General features: G+C 39.6%; 1 protein-coding gene across 6 annotated transcripts in view; it reads left to right on the forward strand.

The window, feature by feature from the left end:
* armc8 (armadillo repeat containing 8) overlaps positions 1-17,895 on the forward strand; it is a 91,011-nt gene that overhangs the window by 19,109 nt on the left and 54,007 nt on the right. For all 6 annotated transcript variants that reach the window (XM_080198474.1, XM_080198472.1, XM_080198471.1 and 3 more), the window contains 7 exons: positions 1,651-1,793; positions 5,158-5,255; positions 5,962-6,054; positions 11,389-11,469; positions 12,425-12,500; positions 13,109-13,199; positions 13,464-13,524. In XM_080198474.1, coding sequence (XP_080054600.1) covers positions 1,651-1,793; positions 5,158-5,255; positions 5,962-6,054; positions 11,389-11,469; positions 12,425-12,500; positions 13,109-13,199; positions 13,464-13,524 — 643 coding nt within the window. The remainder of the gene's footprint in view (positions 1-1,650; positions 1,794-5,157; positions 5,256-5,961; positions 6,055-11,388; positions 11,470-12,424; positions 12,501-13,108; positions 13,200-13,463; positions 13,525-17,895) is intronic.

Here is a 17,895-nt window from a genome sequence, read left to right on the forward strand (position 1 = left end):
GTTTGCCCAAGCCTGGATGTTGTCTAGATCTTGCTGCATATGGTCATGGACTGTCTCAGCACCTGAAATTACAAATTATACTGGACCTTTGCAATCAGCAGTGAACATCCCCACTCCTGACGTTATAATAGAGAGAAAGTCATTGATGAAGCAGCTGATTTAGTTGGGCTAGGGCACTATTCTAATGAACCTTTGCAGCAATGCTGAATTAATTAAGCTGCAACAATCACAACTGTGCTCTGTTATGCTATTTATGACTAAGCAGTGGAAAGTCCACCCCCCCACTCCTCCAATTTCCATTGACTTCAATTTTGCTAGGGCTCCTTAATGCCCCACTGACTCAAATGCTGTTTTGATGTCAAGTCACTCATCTCTTGAGATCAGCTCTTTTATCCTTCTTTGGACTAAAGCTGTAATGATCAGGACCTCGGTGGCTCTGACAGAGCCCAAACTGAGTGTCATTGAGCAGGTGAGGTGCTGTTTGATGGCACTGTTGATAACTTGTATAACTTTGATGATCGAGAGTAGACTGGTGGGGAAGTCATTGACTTAGTTGGCCTTGTCCTGCTTTTTGTGGAAAGGATATACCTGCCAAGTGAATGCCAGTGTTGTAACTTCACCGGACCAGCTTCACTAGGGGCATGGCTAGTTCTGAAGCACAAGTCTTTACTAATTCCGGAATGTTGTCAACGTCCTTAGCCATTTCAGTTTCCAGTGCCTTCAACTGTTTCTTGATATCACATGGAGTGAGTTGAATTAACTGAAAACTAGTATCTGTGACACTAGGGAACTTGGGAGGAGGCTGAGATGGAACATTGAATCGGCACTTTTAGCTGAAGCTGGTTGTCAGTCCTTTATCCTTGATTTTTGTACTGATGCACTGGGCTCCTCCATGATTATAGATGGGGATGTTTGTGAAGCTACCTCCTCCAATTAATTGTTTAATTATACAGAACAGTTTGTGGCTAGATGTGGCAGAACTGCAGAGCTTGAATCTGACTGGTGGTTGCGACATCACTTAGCTCTGTCTGTTGCATGCTGCCTCTGCATGCTAATAGTCCTGAGTTGTAGCTTCTCCAGGTTGACACATGAACTTGATAACCTGCTTAGACAAGGAAGAAGTCATTGTGTGGATAAGTATTCTTTCTTGCTCCAAAGCATAAATTGCTCGTGTTTTGGGGCAAATAGGTAATTTCACTTTGCAACAACACATTTGAAGGATGGAGCATGTACAAATTTATCTTGTAATCCAAGGTGTTTTCAGAGGGACTGAGGAATTGATGTAGAACAGAGATTTTGTTTTACTGTAACCATATGTATGTGTTGCAGTTGGGGCGCAATGTAGTTTCCTTTCCTAGCATTACCATCAACTAACTTGTGTAGGGGAAAATCTTGTCTAAAATATAGAATTTTGGGAGAGCGTCCTGCTTGTTCACTTGTGTTTGTATTAAAAGCCCTTTTCCAATAAATTAAGTGGTAATTTTAGTAAATTTTGAACTATCACATTTAAACTAAAGAGCCCTATACAGTTGATGCAATCCGCTTGAGTAATTTCTCAGGTATATTTAGGAAATATAAAATGGTTGTGTATTTCTTTTTCACTCCAACTTGAGTTTAAATATAATTTAATTGCTTTTTTTTGTTTTACAGATTACTGTACCTACTACAGCAAGAGACATCGACAGTGGAACTTAAAACTGAATGCGCAGTAGTATTAGGAAGTCTTGCAATGGGCACAGAAAATAATGTCAAATCTTTGTTAGATTGCCACATAATTCCAGCATTATTACAAGGTAATGTTGTTTTGAATGCATGTGCATTAAAGATTAAGTGATCATCATTCTGGTTTGTTTGTGATGTGTTCCAAGCTGAACAATATGATGAATGGTCATTTACTTAGGTAATGAAAAGCTGCTTCTGTGCATATTCCTGACACACAACTAGATTGTAGGAGATATTGAATATCAGATAGTTTTTTAAAATTTATTTTTGGGATGTGAATGTTACTTGCAAGACCAGGATTTGTTATGCATTCTTAATTTCCCATGAGAAGGTGATTCCCTTTGGCCTGTTGTGCCTGCTGCCTGGAAGAGTGACTCACCTGGTCCCACACCTTCACATTTTCCTCAGCCTTGCAACTCCTCTTATTTCAGATAATTATACAATTCTCTTTTGAAGGTGTCAATTTAATCTGTCTCTGCACTTCTGGGAAAAATATTCTAGATCCTATCCATGTGTTTCTGTTGTCAGTTGCTTTTGGTTGGTGTTCTTTGGTTCTTGACATTTGTCAATGGGAATGGTTTCCCCCTATCCGTCCAGACTTCTCACAATAGAGCTAAGCCTCATTATGCCTCATGGCTGATTTACCTGGTTTCATTACTTTGAGCCTTTCAGAAGTGAGACAGCTTGCCTCAAGGGAAACATTACTTGTTTAACAGTTCTTTCTCTCTGATCTATTCTGCCAATTGCATATTTTTTATTTACCTAAGATAAATGTTTAAAAAGTCTGGATGATTTATACTTTTATAGGTCTATAGTAAAAGCTATTTTTATGAATGAAAATTTTAAAGTTTTTTAACCTGCTGTTGTTACTAATAGGGTTAATTGGTTCTATGTGGGTGAATGGCATGGAAATGATTGTCATGGAGTATATGAGGAGTCATAAAGGGTAGATGGGGGTGCATGAGGTGGCATGAGCTCACATGGAGGGGTGTGAGGGCAGGAGGGTTGTTTTTGTCTTGTTTCAGTGTTTTCTTAATATAATGGGAAGAAGTCTCAGAGCACTGAGGCAGACTTTTTGAACATCCATCTCAGCATTTGATTGCTCATGTGGCTGCCTCTGAACTCTTTCTGAGGGCGGCGGGCGGGTCTGACTCCTGTTATTGCTGTACCCAAACCACAGAATGGAAATCCTGCCTTTGCAGAACCTTTCTCCCAAAGTGGGTGTGCTATGCCGGGAAATTACCTAATTCCTGTCAACTACCTTGAAGGTGAAAATCCAACCCTTAATCTTCCTCTATTCTGAAATTATGAAAAACAACTGTTCACCACTACTTTGTTTCCTGTTACTCAGCCAAATTTGCATCCATGCTCCTGCTGTCTTTTTTATTCCATGGGCTTCAAATTTGCTGACTTGTGTAGCCCTTTGTCAGATGTCTTTTGGGAGTCCATGTTCATCACATCAATCGCATTACTTTCATTAACCCCCTCCATTACCCCATCAAAACCTCACTTAAATTAGTTGGATGTGATTTCTCCTTAACAAATATGGGCTGGGTTTCCTTAGTTAATCCTCATTTATCCAAGTGACTTAATTTTGCCCTGAATTATTGTTTCTGAAAGTTTTCTCGCCACCGATCATAAACTTAGCGGATTGCAGTTGTTGGACTTATTCTTGCACCCTATTTTTGAACAAAGGTGTTACATTTGCAGCTCTCCAGTTATCTGGTTCCTGCATCACAGAGAGAATGGGTGATACGGTGGTTAGCATTGCTGCCTCTCAGTGCCAGGGACCTGGGTTCAATTCTAGCCTCGGGCTTTTAAAAAAGTTTGTGTTAGTGTCACAAGTAGGCTTACATTAATATTTCAATGAAGTTTCTGTGAAAATCTCCTAGTTGTCACATTCTGGCGCCTGCTTGCATACATAAGGGAAAATTTAGCACGGCCAATCCACCTAGCCTCCGCGTCTTTGGACTGGGTGACTGTGTGAAGTTTGCATGTTCTTCCCCTGCATGGGTTTTCTCCAGTTTCTTGCTACAGTCCAAAGATGTGTGGGTTAGGTTGATTGGCCATGCAAAAGTGCCCCTTAGTGTTGGGGATTAGCAGGGTAAATATGTGTGTTTATGGGGATAGGGCCTGGGTGGGTTTGTTATTTCAGAGTCGATGGTCAAGTGGCCTCCTTCTGCACTGTAGGGGTTCTATTATAATGGCCAGGGTCTACACAATTTCCACACACACTTCCCTTGGTATACTTCAATTCTGTATGTCCGATTCTGATTACTTACCAACTGTAACTACAGTCAGCCCATTGAATACTTCAATTTGTAAACCATGCAGTGTTTCAGTTACCTCCTATTTCACTATGACTTGGGCATCACCTTTCTTAATGATAGATGCAGAGCATTGAGTTAGTGTCTCAGCCATCCTATCTGTCCTGATGCGTAACTCCTCTTTCAAGTCCCCAATTAGCTATACTTTCCTTTTACTATTTATATAAAAATAGACTTTCATATTACCCTTTTATATATGTAGTCTCTGCTCATAACCTCTCTTTGCTTCTCATTTCTTTTTTCCTCTCTTTTTATATTTGGCATGATTCTCAATTGTAATGTTCTGATGTCTGTCATATGCATTATTTTTCTGCTTTGGATTTGTTTGCCTTACCTTTCCCCTTTGATGTACACAAGCTATCTCCTCTTCTTGAAGACAGCCAATTGTTCTGTTACAATTTTGCCAGCCAGTTTTTTGATTGCAGTTAATCTGGGCTGGATCTGTTCTCTTCCCATTGAAGTTAGTCCTTAATTAATCCTTTCTAACTCTGGATTGCTCCTTGTTCTTTTCCATTGCTGACCTAAACCTTATGATACACTGCTGATCACTGTCTTCCTTCCTTGTTGGGCCAGAAACACAATTTAGAAAATACTCCACATCATTAACTCTTTTCCTTTTCTATTCTTTGCACCAGTTGCAGATTTGTTTCCCTATATCTTTCTCATTAGATGATGGCTACAGTATACCCAGCAGTGTAATGGCACTTCCACTGTTTCTCAACTCTAACCAAATAGATTCTGCCCTTGACCCTTCTGGGACATCATCTCCCTAGGATGTCTGTGATATTCTCATTAATCAGTATTGCTACCCCTTCCATTTTCTTTTAGTCCCTAAATTTTTAGAAGACCTAATATCCTGGAATACTTAATACTCAGTCCTATCCTTTTTTTCAGTCAGGTCTCTGTTATCATCATGATACATTTCCACATGACCAACTGAACCTGCAGCTCACCTAGCTATTCACTGCACATGGTGTATTTGCATGCATGCACATTAACTTAATTTAGACCTTAAATCTTTAGGTCTTGTAACAGATATTTAATTGGAGAGTGTTGTATTGAGATAAATAATTGAGTGTATTAATTTCTTCTTCCATCCTCGAAATAGGTCTCCTCCTTCCGGACCTGAAATTTATAGAGGCTTGTCTTCGATGTCTTCGCACCATATTGACGAGCCCTGTGACACCAGTGGAGGTACTCTATACAGTAAGTACAACATTTCAAATGCCTGAGTAGATTTTGTAGTTATTGCGTTTCTGTTTACAAGGGCATTTCAATTCTTTGAACATAGAATCTACAGTGCAGAAGGAGGCTATTTGGCCCATCAAGCCTGCACCAACAACAATCCCATCCTATCCCCCTAACCTCACATATTTGCCCTCTGACATAAGGCACAATTTATCAAGGCCAATCAACCTAACTTGCACATCTTTGGACTGAGGGAGGAAACCGAAGCATCTGGAGGAAACTCACTCAGACACGGGGAGAATGTGCAAACTCCACACAGTTACCCAAGGCTGGATGTCTTATTTAAAGACATTATTTTGTGATGAGACGCAAATTTTATTTTCCCCACTCGGTTCTTGTTTTTAACTAGTTTTTCCTTTGCTCCGTTCATTTAAACAGGAGTGCTTACCCAAAGGGTATAAGGCCACACACACATCTCTAGAGGGCTTCTGTTGCATTGCCTCTTGCTGGCTGACATAGCAGCAAAATTGTTGCCTGCTTTTAGCTATAAGTAATGTAGTGCTCCTTACAATCAACTAGCAAGGAATAAGAAACTGAGGTGGAGGGAGTGAGGGAACGTGCACCCTGTCAAATTTATTGGTGTGTTGGAAGTTTCAGGAAACCCAGTTATTTCTTTAAAGATATACAGTATTTTAATTTTTTTTTGTTTTGATACTGTCCCTAGGATGTTACTGTGGTTCCACATCTCATGTCCTTGCTCAGTAGATCTCGATATACACAGGAGTACATCTGTCAGATTTTCTCCCATTGCTGCAAGGTAAGAGAGTTTAATAGAAATAGTGAATTTTGTTTGTAAAGACACATAAACTGAAAAATCTTCAAGTGTCATTGCTGACATTTTAACTGTAATCTCAAAGTCTGTCATAAATCATTTTAATTATTGTGTTAAACCATATATAATGAACCTGTAACACATTTGACAAAATAGTGTGAACATGTGTTCTTGGAAAAGCACGTGCAAGCACTTGTAGCTTCAATTTATTCCACAGGAATCTGTGATCTTTTCTTTTTATTTGTGCTTTACTTCACTGAAATTGTGAAGGAATCAAAGGATTTTACATAAGTTTGTTTCAGCCCAGGGACCGATCTGCAGGTGATGGGATGAAACTTAATTTGACCAATTTCAACTGACGACAGAATAGCAGCACAAGTTTGTCCAATTCAACAAAATGGGTGTCCTTTTTAGTGAGAGGTTTAGGTGGGGAGAAACACTAGTGGAGGAAAATTATCTAAGGACAGGAGTAAGGCATATTGGGGAGAAGTAACTTCATCCTTCATGTTTTAAGTTTATTTATTTTTTAGTGTCACAAGTAGGCTTACATTAACATGGCAATGTGAAAATCCCCTAGTCGCCACACTTTGGTGCCTGTTTGGGTATGTTGAGAGAGAATTTAGTGTGGCCAATCTATCTAACCCGCAAGTTTTTGGACTGTGAGAGGAAACTGGAACCCCCGGAGGAAACCCACACAGATACAGGGAGAATGTGCAGCCTCCTCACAGTCACGCAACCTGGGAATTGAACCTGGGTCCCTGGTGCTGAGAGGCAGCAGTGTTAACCACTGTCCCACCATACCAGCCGGTGGCCTGTTTTGTACTCGTTTTGGTGTATTTATTTGCTGCCAAAAATAGGACAATATTTCATTTTTCACCTAGATGTAAGGTATTTAATTTTGGGTGGAATAGATGAACCCCACTTGGTCACACTTTTGGATTTTGACGCCAAGTATTCTCAGCTTTAATTTCACTGCTCACTCTGGAAACTGACCTTTTTTCCCTACTCACTGGAAGATGCTGTAGATTGACGAATAGCAAGATAAATGTAACTTGACCCACCAGCTGGGCAAAGAACCTTTGGCACTGTACTCTGATTAGAATGTGTCATAAGCCTGATCATCTTGACTTTAGAAGACAGAGGAATGTGTATCAGATTAGGGATTGGGTAGAAACCCAAATTGATAAAAAATTTAATAAATAAATGTATTTAACTTTAAAGTCAATGATCGGAATTGGGACTACCCTTAATTATCTCCTATATTTTTGCTAGCTTCCCATGGAGATGAAGTCAGCCATATTTATTATCCAGAATAGTAAAATTAATATTATTCAGTGTTTCTCAGTCACAACATTCAGAAGTTTAGCTTAAACAAATATGGATGCTGCTTCATAGACATCGTTACTTGGATATTTCTTTCAGCTTGGAAAATTAAAAATCTGACTTTAATTCTGAGGTTTGTGACCGGTGAAAAGGAATCCAGTTTAAAAAAAACCATTATAACAAAAGTGTGTCAATTTGTCATCACCCTACACGGGTGGGGGGAAGAATTACCATTCTTCCTTCAGCAACTCCATACAGTTTTGACATCTGAAGAATTCAAGGAAGCATCATGTGGTGCTCAAGCATTTGCTGCAGATGTGCCTTCCGATTAGTTGCTTGTACAGGAACTTCTGACTGTGTGGGATTATAATTGCCACCGTTTACAGTTTCAAGCAGATTGTTGCGTCTACTCCGTTGACGTATTTTGGGCAGTGGTACAAATTTAGGTTCTCAGTAATCGAGGTTTGTGGAGATCTCCGAAGTGAAGTTCATGAAGTATGTTGACCTGAATCTGAGAAGCCCTCGGACAAAGTAGGTTTTCCTTCCTCTCTCAAACCTTCACTACCCAGTGGAAAGCCATTTGTATTTGCTTTCAATTTGATTTTAATGAGGGCGGCACAGTGGCCAGCACTGCTGCTTTATAGCGCCAGGGACCCAGGTTCAATTTCTGCCTCGAATCACTGTCTTTGTGGCGTTTGCACATTCTCTCTGCTTCTGAATGGGTTTCTTCCAGATGCTCCAGTTTCCTTCCACAGTCCAAAGATGTGCTGGTTAGGTTAATTGGCCATGCTAAATTGCCCCTTAGTGTTAGGGGGACTAGCAGGGTCAAATATTGGGGTTATGAGGATGGGGTGGGTTTGTTGTTGGTGATGGGCTAAATGGCCTCCTTCTGCACTGTAGTGATTCTGTGTTCTATGTGCTCACTTAAGTGACTTAGTAAATGTCTTCAGACATTTCAGAAATGCAGAAGATTGTGCCTGAGGGAATGATTGAAGACACCATTGAAAATGTAGAATTTGAGGAAGTTTTTCTAAGTTTTGGAAGCAATGTAAGGAGAAGATTTGAGCTGAGGGTGCAAATGTTTGAAAACGTATTGGTTTCAAATAACGCAAGGGAGGGTAATACAAAGCAAATGTTGACACAGAGGACTCGGATTCTGTAGTTTGGATAGGACAGGAATCCAAACTATCCATGGTATATTGGAAGGTATTGGATATTGGAAGGCCATGGAAGGATTTGTGCAAGATAGGATGTAGCCAGCATTTGAGAGAGCTGAAATGTACGGCAGGATGGAACATGGCAGATTAGAGAACACAGAAGAAGCTGAAGCTGTGTGTGATGAAGGTGGAGTTGGGGCAGTCATGGTACAGGTTGAAATAAACAAGTATATTGGATAGAATTTGGTGCTTTGAAGTTCAACCAAGTGTTAAAAGTAAGAATGTGGTTGCTTGCAGTTGGGTTGAGTCATACAAAAAGTGGATAGAGTTGAGATTTTGGGTGCAAAGTTATTTCTGGGAGTTGAATATATGTTAGGCATGGATGGATGCAGTACCATAGATATTGAGAATTTGATTTTCTGTTTATCTGTTTTGACTCGATTTGGGCAATACCTGTTTTTGGCACATGCCTTTAGTGCATTGAGGGTCCCATAAATCTCAACCATCTCTGCTGCATATTCCATGTTACAATTTTGACTTTCTTCCAACAATTTTAACGTCTTCACAAAACAAAGAAGGTTTCTTTCAAACCTTTGGTGTTGTGAATTGAATAGCATATCACAGAGTAGGCCCTGCCCTTTTACTGTGATATTACAGACCAGAGACCAGTTGAGCAGCCTATTTGTGCAGTTCAAAAGGCAATAATTATCCGGGTTGAATCAAGGCTTAAAATAATACTAGATTCATTTGCAAGCAACATAATTGCACAAAAATAGGTGCAGCAATGTACCAGTAATACAATATCTGATAAGATGTAGTCAAACATCTTGGATGAAATAAGTGTGATCCAGTGACTTGGCTCATATAAAATTGTATTCTCATCTTTGAAACCCAAGTATATGTAGTTGTAGGCCAGATGGGTTTTCCAGCATGATAAAGTATCAAATTATTAATCACTGTTACCATTTTGGTATACAGAGGTTTCTTAATGAAGTAGATTTTAAGACCTTGAGTGTGAATATTTCCCCAGTCAACAAATTTAAGTTAATGGTTAACCAGTTGCGTTAACAGTTTTCCAAATGTTCTAGTTGGCGGGATGTTTTGGTGCCGGTGACCCGGGGGAAGGGGGATGATGGGCGACGGGGGTGGCTGCACTGAAAGTGAAATCCTATTGACAGCAGTGGGACCAGAAGATCCCATTGCCAGCTGATGGTGGGCTGCTTCTACTGCCTCAAGATGCACCACCAGGGGGAATGTGGAAAATCCCACCAACCATCTCAAAAGGGATTGAGCTGGCTATTTCATAATCCTGCAACAAAATTAATTTGCAATTAACGGAAATATTACCAAACAAAGGAAATTAGTTGAACCAGATTATTCTCATCGAAAAACCTACCTTGACAATTTTATCTACTGGCTGTTCATGAAGTAAAGAAGCTGCATGTTTAGAAACAACAGGAAATATTTTTTCCTCCACATTTGTTTGTCAACCTAAGGTCATGCAAAATGATACAATTTGGAAGTTTTCCCTATTTGATGCAAATCAAAGTTCTGCTTCTGTTGTACCTTGGCTCAGTTTGGATTGCATCTGCATTCAGAAGGGGGAAGCTAATGGTGTTCTCTGGTACTTGAAGTAAGCACTGTTTGTTAGGTCTGTTGACTAATGCAATGGCATCAGCCCATTGCTGCCTCTACTTGCACAGTGTCACAGATCTGATTCAGAATTGCCAAATAAGGATCATTACATCCCACCTCCTTTTGTTTTCTCCTCCTCACTTCCACGATACAGCATAATGCTTCTGAATACTTTTAAGCTTCAAGTTGGAAAGATAAATTGTGGAGAACTAATAAGAGTGCTTGTTGAGAGGAAATCCCTAGGCATAGTAAGGGGAATTAAGATTGGGCCAATTCTGTTCTGGAAGAAGTTAGTGTGGTGGATTGTGTGATGCTGTGAGAGAGGAAATTGTGATTTATAAGCAATGGCAGTGAGTTAGTGTCTTCTGGCCGATTAACATAGATTCTAGTGTAAAACAAAAGCTCAATATTATACTTTCCAATTATTAATCACTAACTGGATTTATTTTACATTATACGTTTCCAGTTTATACTTGGTTGTGTTTAATTGTATTTGTTTTTTACAGCTCAGTTTATGGCAGTTCTGAGTCTGAGTTGAACGCCCAATTTTATAATTTAACAATGAGTACTGGCTGTTTCTGAGTACTTCTTTTTATTTGCGTGCTATTACTGATTAAATTTAACTACAGCATTAGATTGTTGCACCCCACGACCTGGCAGTAATTCTCATGGTAAAGCGATGAGCTTTTACCATCTTTCAATCATCAGATATTTAAAATTCAAACTTAATGCTGCTTGTTCACCATCTCCTAATTTACTCTGTCTTCTCCTTTGCCCATCTGTCTGCATTTCTGACTAAATCAAGTCAATAAGAAGAACTTGAAGTTGCTATTATGTGTTACTTTTAATCTTTGTTATTGACTGGCCCTTTGCTGTAGCTTCATTTTTAAAATAATAGTTCAGCTATTTTTAAGTTTATTGTTGACATAATGTAAGGAATATTGTTTTAATGACATTTGAAGAAAACTCATCCTTTTTGCTTTTTTTTTGAAAGTATACAATTTTTAAGTCAATTCCTTTCTGCGTGGATAGATTTTTATCCTTTCAATCCAAACTAAAAAGGGGCTATATATGCCCTTCAAGTATTAACCATATAGTTGTGTTTAATATGTGGATGATACTTTTTCCTGTTTTCCCTCTCTAAACTTTGCTTTGGCAAGTGAAGTGGAACAGAAATATTATATTGTCTCTTTGTCTTTGTTAGACTCCGGAGCACCAGGCTGTGTTGTTCACCCATGGTGCAGTTCAGAACATTGCCCATCTACTGACTTCATCTTCATACAAAGTAAGTGCTTGGAAATTATGTAGAGAAGAAATATTTGGTAAAGATATTTTAAGTTCGGCCAAGAGCTCTAGAGTAAGAATTTGTGTACTGCACTCTGTAACAGAAATGTCCAATTTTTTGAAGAACAGTTTTGTTTTTGAAAGCAAACATTCTTTTGAATTATCTCTTAATGATCAAAGCTTTTTTTGGTGTATCTTTGTCTATTACCTGGGCTGTTCAACAGCATTCTAGGAAAACGTCAAACTGTTTCAAATGATGCTAGAGAACCAGCTAGGGGAAGCAGTCAGGATTTTGTACATTTCAAAGAGACTTCCTCTCGTTCGAATGAATACAGATCTAGTTAACCCAATCTCTGCTCGTATGACAATCCTGCCATTCCAGGAATCAGCCTGGTGAACCTTTGTTGTACTCCCTCTATGGCAAGTATATCCTTTCTTAAGTAAGGAGACCAAAACTACACAGCATACTCCAGATATTGATCCACCAGGACCTTGTACAGCTGCAGTAAGACACCCTTGCACCTGTACTTAAATCCTCTTGCAATGAAGGCCAGGATATCATGTGCCTTCCTAACTGCTTGCTGCACTAGTATACAATGAGCTGAAGTAACAGTGGAGGTGGAAAAAGTCAACTCTTATGATGCAGGGAGTATTGGGTCTGACATTTAGTGCAAGGTTAATCGAATAGGATGTTGAGGTTGCAAATAGTCTACTGTAACCTACAGTGGCCAATTGTAGGGATTGAGTTGGCGATGACAGCTTCCCAGTGTTAAGCTTAATGAAAGTGTCCTTTCTAAGACTGTATGTTTGGCAAGAGAGATATTGTGAAGTAGCTGGAGAGGCAGAGCTGGGTCCTACCAGCATAAATGTGAAACTTTTTATAGCTTAATCTTAAACTGTCTTAAATGTAAATATATTGATAATTGAAGTATTTATTCAATTTTGTTTCTCAATAGGTTCAGATGCAAGCATTAAAATGCTTTTCAGTCTTGGCTTATGAAAATCCACAAGTTTCTTTGACTCTTGTAAATGGTGAGTAGTGTATTTTGTTGAGTTCCTTTGTCTGCTTTTTTTCTCTGTTCTATATCTTTTCCAGAAGCATGACTTGTTACGTTTTGCATAACTAGAATTTATATGGAATCAAGTGTGTAAGTTGAACCTTGTGTTTTTATAGAGCTATAACCATGGTACCTAGCATTTTAGTAGAATATTTTTCACGGGGCTATTTAGTCAGGTGCTAGCCTGATGTCTTAAGTAGTTTTGTTCTTACAAATTTTGATAAACCAGTTTTACAAAAGAAGTTTAAAATCAATTCAGTCTGCTTTCCCTCTACATGAATATCCTTTGTCTGAAGTAATGTTTATTTTGGTGATCAGAGGCACCCTCTGCTGTTCTAGGCCTGTGATTGCAATAATGTTGCTATTCTATCCTTTTTAGGATTCAAAGCCACAGGTGATTTTCATATTAGTATTTGATTGGGCTTTATTAGCTGATATTTGTTTATTTTTGTTTAAGTATGATTAATCCAACATTTGCTGTTTCCGTCAGTGAAGTAAAAGCTGCTACAAAACCAATGCAAACATCCTCTGTCAAAGGTTTTGCTTGCAACTTCTCCAATGATTCATATTTTTCTGTTTTAGTGTTGGTGGATGGTGAGTTATTACCCCAAGTATTTGTGAAGATGATGCAGAGGGATAAACCTATTGAAATGCAGCTGACATCTGCAAAATGGTACCTATTCATTTTTTTCATTACTGACATTTTGTTAAAGGTGCATATCTTGCCATTTACATTAAATAGGTAAATTGCTTCCACAACTTTAGATCACAGCTGTTCCAAACATTATGGTTTATGGTATAATATTTGAGGATATTTGCTTTGTTCTAATATGTCAGTGGAGTTTATTGTCTACTCGATATAATTAATGAACACAAAATAAATGCTGAACATTCCAATTATTTCTGTAAGTTACATTACAATTTTATTATTTTACAGTTTGACTTACATGTGCAGGGCTGGTGCAATCCGGACAGATGATAACAGTATAGTTTTAAAGGTTGGTATGAGGTTTCAACAGTACAATCAACCTGTTTGCTCTCTTTCTCTCTCTCTTTCCCTCCCCCACCCGCCCTTCAATATCTCAGCTGTAGTCAGAACCACAGCTGAGATATTGTACAAGAAAAACATTCTTCTTCAGTGTGACGAAAAATCCGAGTATCCACATTGGGGAAAGAGGTGATGAGTAGAAATCACTTGATTCCTATTGAGAAAATTCTGTTGAAGTAAGGCTGCTTCAAGATGTTCCATCTTGTTTCAGAATCCAGGATGACGATGTTCCATGTTTTCTTGCTGTTTTTCTTCTTCACAGTAATTATTAGGCAAGTTAAGCTGTATAGTTGAGTCAGTTATTCTTTGTCTTGCTTAAGAACAATTTGGATCTGAAGCAAGCACCAGGGATTGCAGTTGGAGGAGGGTTTCAGCAGAATGCACCCTTATTTCATAAGCTACTACCATTCAGTAAACAGTTTTTGCTTTTTATCTTTCCATTTTAGCAAACAAACTCTTCAAGTTCACAGGGGCGTTTCTCCCAATCGCTTTTTCCACCCTCCGCCAGGAGTGGTTCACTCCACTGGGGTTTACAATAGCTCCCCACTAATAGGGAAATAGTGGCTGACCCTGCAGGAGTAAAGGGAGGTCATGGAGGAACACCACCCCCCCCCACCCCGGAGGTCAGGGGAGAGAGGCAGTGCCCACTGGGCTTTGCCAGTCTGGCTCACTGACACTGCCCAGGGGGTAAAGTGGCAATTTCCAAGGGGCACCTTTGCACTGCCTGCAGGGCATCAGGCAGTGCCAAGGGTGTGGGGCCCATGGAGCAGGGCCTGTTGGGGGAAATCAATGCCACTCTGCAATTAAGATCAGTAAAAAGTCTGACAACACCAGGTTTAAGTCCAACCGATTTATTTGATAGTACACGCACTCAGTGTACTATCAAATAAATCGGTTGGACTTAAACCTGGTGTTGTCAGACTTTTCACTGTGTTTACCACAGTCCAACGCCGGCACATCCACATCATTAAGATCAGTAGCAGAGAAGGGAGGACAGTGATTACGGTTGGCCCAGACACACGTGGGAGGCCAGTGATTGGGAGGTGGAGGGTGTCCGAGATGCAGCGATTGGGAGGTTGGCAGTACGGGGCTACTGCGCATGCTCCAATTTCTGTCCTGACAGATTGGCGCATGTACAGAGGCCCGCTCAGTGCAATGCTGTCGGCTTCCCTCATGGGAATAGTCCCCCCCACCCTGGATTTTTATCGTGATTCACGATGAGGCACTGTGCAGTACTCAGTGTCAGAGATTCATTTTGCAAATGAGTTACTCCGGTTTTTACACAAATTCAGCACTTCGATGTTTTTTGGGAGAATCCCAGCCCCCATGTATATGCCATGTAAATGAATATGCCCAGTGGAGTTACTATTACTCGTTTTTGTTTACTAATCAGAAATACAATTGACCATTTCTGGAATTCCAATTAGCTGCAGTGTGGCTTGGAGCCTAATGTACCTATTAAAGGTAAATTAGGTACCTCCTGTACCTAATAAAGAAAAATACACTGCCTCAGCATGTGATTCCTGTTGGTTTTTTTTGCTTTCCTTTTATTAATTTAAGTCTGTGTTTTTACTGGAATCCATATTCCAATTATGATGTGAATGCAGAGCCTCTGACAGGAATGAAGGTGGCGACCGTTATGGAATGATCAGTATCTGTCTTTTAATGGTACATCTTCATTCTGTCACTGGAGACCCTCTGGCTTGCACGGTTTGCCCCAGAGATTTTGCTTGGAGGATCAAGTGTTTGTGAATTCTGTTTTGTTCAGCAACGATGTGTGGTACCTTATCCGTGGCTCACATGTCTGTGTTTGCTGTGGTCACTTCTCCAGGCAATGGGGACCCTTTTGCATATATCTTGTGTCAGTTGCCTAAGGAAGTTGTATTTAGCCGCTTGTAAATAGAGTATGAAACAAGACCATTGGTTCTTTACAACCTCTAGAACCATATACTCAGTCTGGAAAGACTTCTGCAGATGTCAGATACAGAACAATAATGCAGTTTAAATACTGCTGAGGAATATGGACACTAGGCTATTCCATTGTACCTTTTCTTACGAGACAAAGAATAGCTACTAAAAATATATAAGTACAGGGCAGTATGGTCTACCTGTATCTTTCTGCACAAACCACTGGAGTTGAGAACTGTGGTTGGCGACCACCTTGTAAGTTTGGTCATGTGATATTGTAACCACAGTGATGCCTGAGCAGGTGACACCTGCATGTGTTACTGTTTTTCTATCCCTGCTTCTGTGCACTTTGGTTTGGCCTCAACTTCTTTGTAAAGGTGAACGCTCTGAATTGGGGACCTCAGTCATAGCTGATCAGTACTTGAATGTCACATGCCTAAACTGTCAGGTTGGACCAAACAAATTGAGAGATTGGGGAGATTGTTTGGAGCAGTTGTTTGGATGCTTCTCAAAGGCAAATCATCCCAAACTTTGCTCTGCACCAGTTTTTTTTTTTGAAGCAGTTCTGAGATTTTTCATACAGTGATGAAAATTACATTTCATGGGGCCACTTGGCATCTTTTGCCAGTGTTTGTTTTTGCTCCTGTAACCCATCCCCTTCAGATTTTTTTTTACATTTCTTTTCAAATATTTGTTCCACTTCGAAGGGTGATCTGGTCTCTACCTTGATGGTCACTCAAGTGCATTGTGTGGTTCAAATTGTTCTCCATTCAAGAATCCTCCTCCCATTCCCCTTGTTTCCTCCAATTTTCCCCTCTTTTCTGAACCTATTTTCTCCTCAGCCCTCAGTTCACACACTCCTCCTCCACTGTCTTTTGCCTCCTTCCAGTAGACATTTGGGAAGGTTGGAAACGCTTCAAGTCACCAGTCTCCTTTTTTAGAATCTAGTGAAGTGATTTAAGAAAAAATACAGATCATGTGTATTCGTCACACATACATGTTTGAAAAAGAAAATTGCGTTTCAGTCTTACCAGATAATGGACTGGACCTTGCTGGAAAACTAATGGTGTACAGTAAATGATGTACGTCATAAAGTACAAATTAAGCAGCATGTTCTGGGATCTTGCTGATCGTTTTATGCAAGTTCATTGTTTGCTTTGCACAAACATCTCCCTTTTTTTTGAAAAACCTGCAGGTCTTCACATTTGCTCACTTTTTTTCTTTCATGGGATGCGGGCATAAACTGGCAAGGCCAGCATTTGTTGCCTATCCCTAATTGTCTTTGAAACAGGATGGCTTGTTGGCCATTGCAGAGGACAATTAAGGGCCAATCACATTACTGAGGGACTGAAGTCACATTGGCAGAACCAGATGAGATGGCAGATTGCCTTCCTTGAAGGACATTAGTGAATCAGGTTTTTTTTTAATTTGACAGTGAATGATAGTTTTGTGATCATCATTACTGAGGCTGGTTTTATATTCTAGATTAACTGAATTGAAATTCCACCAGCTGTCATCGTGGGATTACTAGTCCATGACATTGCCACTCCATCTCCCCTTGTTAAACTGTTTTAGAGTGCAAAACCTCTTTTACAAGAGTGTAATAATTGTTAATACAATTCCAATCAATCTTTTTGACACAGAATTGAAACACTTTAAATTATTCAATTTCTTTTTTGCATCTCATTGAATGTTAAAGATTTTGAAAATTATTTCAGTTGTTTGGGACTCCTTTCTCATTTCCTTCAATTCCTTTTTTTTAGTCTTTTGTGACCTTAGTTTATTTTTCTGTATCTGGTTTTGATTCTTAATTCATCCTCCTTTATTGTACCTTTTTCTTCCTCAATCGTTAAGGTAGCAAGATGGACAGTTGGCCCCAGTGTTAACTGTAGTCCCGGATACACCTTGGCGAATGCCACACCATTAAAAGCTGACATTTCCAGCAAGCTGTATTGCAAAAGTTTTTCTAACTGAAGGTTGCAGAAGGGTTTAGTTGATGGGGCGCAGCGTGAGATGTTGTGCTTCAGCATGATCTGGCCTATTCTGCGGTCAGGCTGTTTCCCTTGTCAAATTGTCCACAGAAGTCAACTAACATGTACTATGTGACATTTTTTATTGTGTCATTTTACTCCCCTGTAAAACATATCTATGTTCAGTTGGTCATGTTATACAACTTTGTGGGTCTAACTAATGGAAAGTAAAATACAGTTTGAAGGAGGCCTATTTTTAGTGTGCTGCTTTGTCATCATGTAAATGAAGACCTGATGGACAGTGGATCACAACTGCAGTTCACAAGTCACTCGTGAACTGCAGCTGTGATCCACTGTCTATTTGGTCTTCATTCACATGATGACAAAGCAGCACACTAAAAAATCTAACCCTGAAAAGTCCTAAATAGGTGTTCAATTGGGCT

Source organism: Carcharhinus amblyrhynchos, chromosome 11 (assembly GCF_965287045.1).
Source record: "Carcharhinus amblyrhynchos chromosome 11, sCarAmb.v2.hapA, whole genome shotgun sequence".
Classification (NCBI taxonomy): domain Eukaryota; kingdom Metazoa; phylum Chordata; class Chondrichthyes; order Carcharhiniformes; family Carcharhinidae; genus Carcharhinus; species Carcharhinus amblyrhynchos.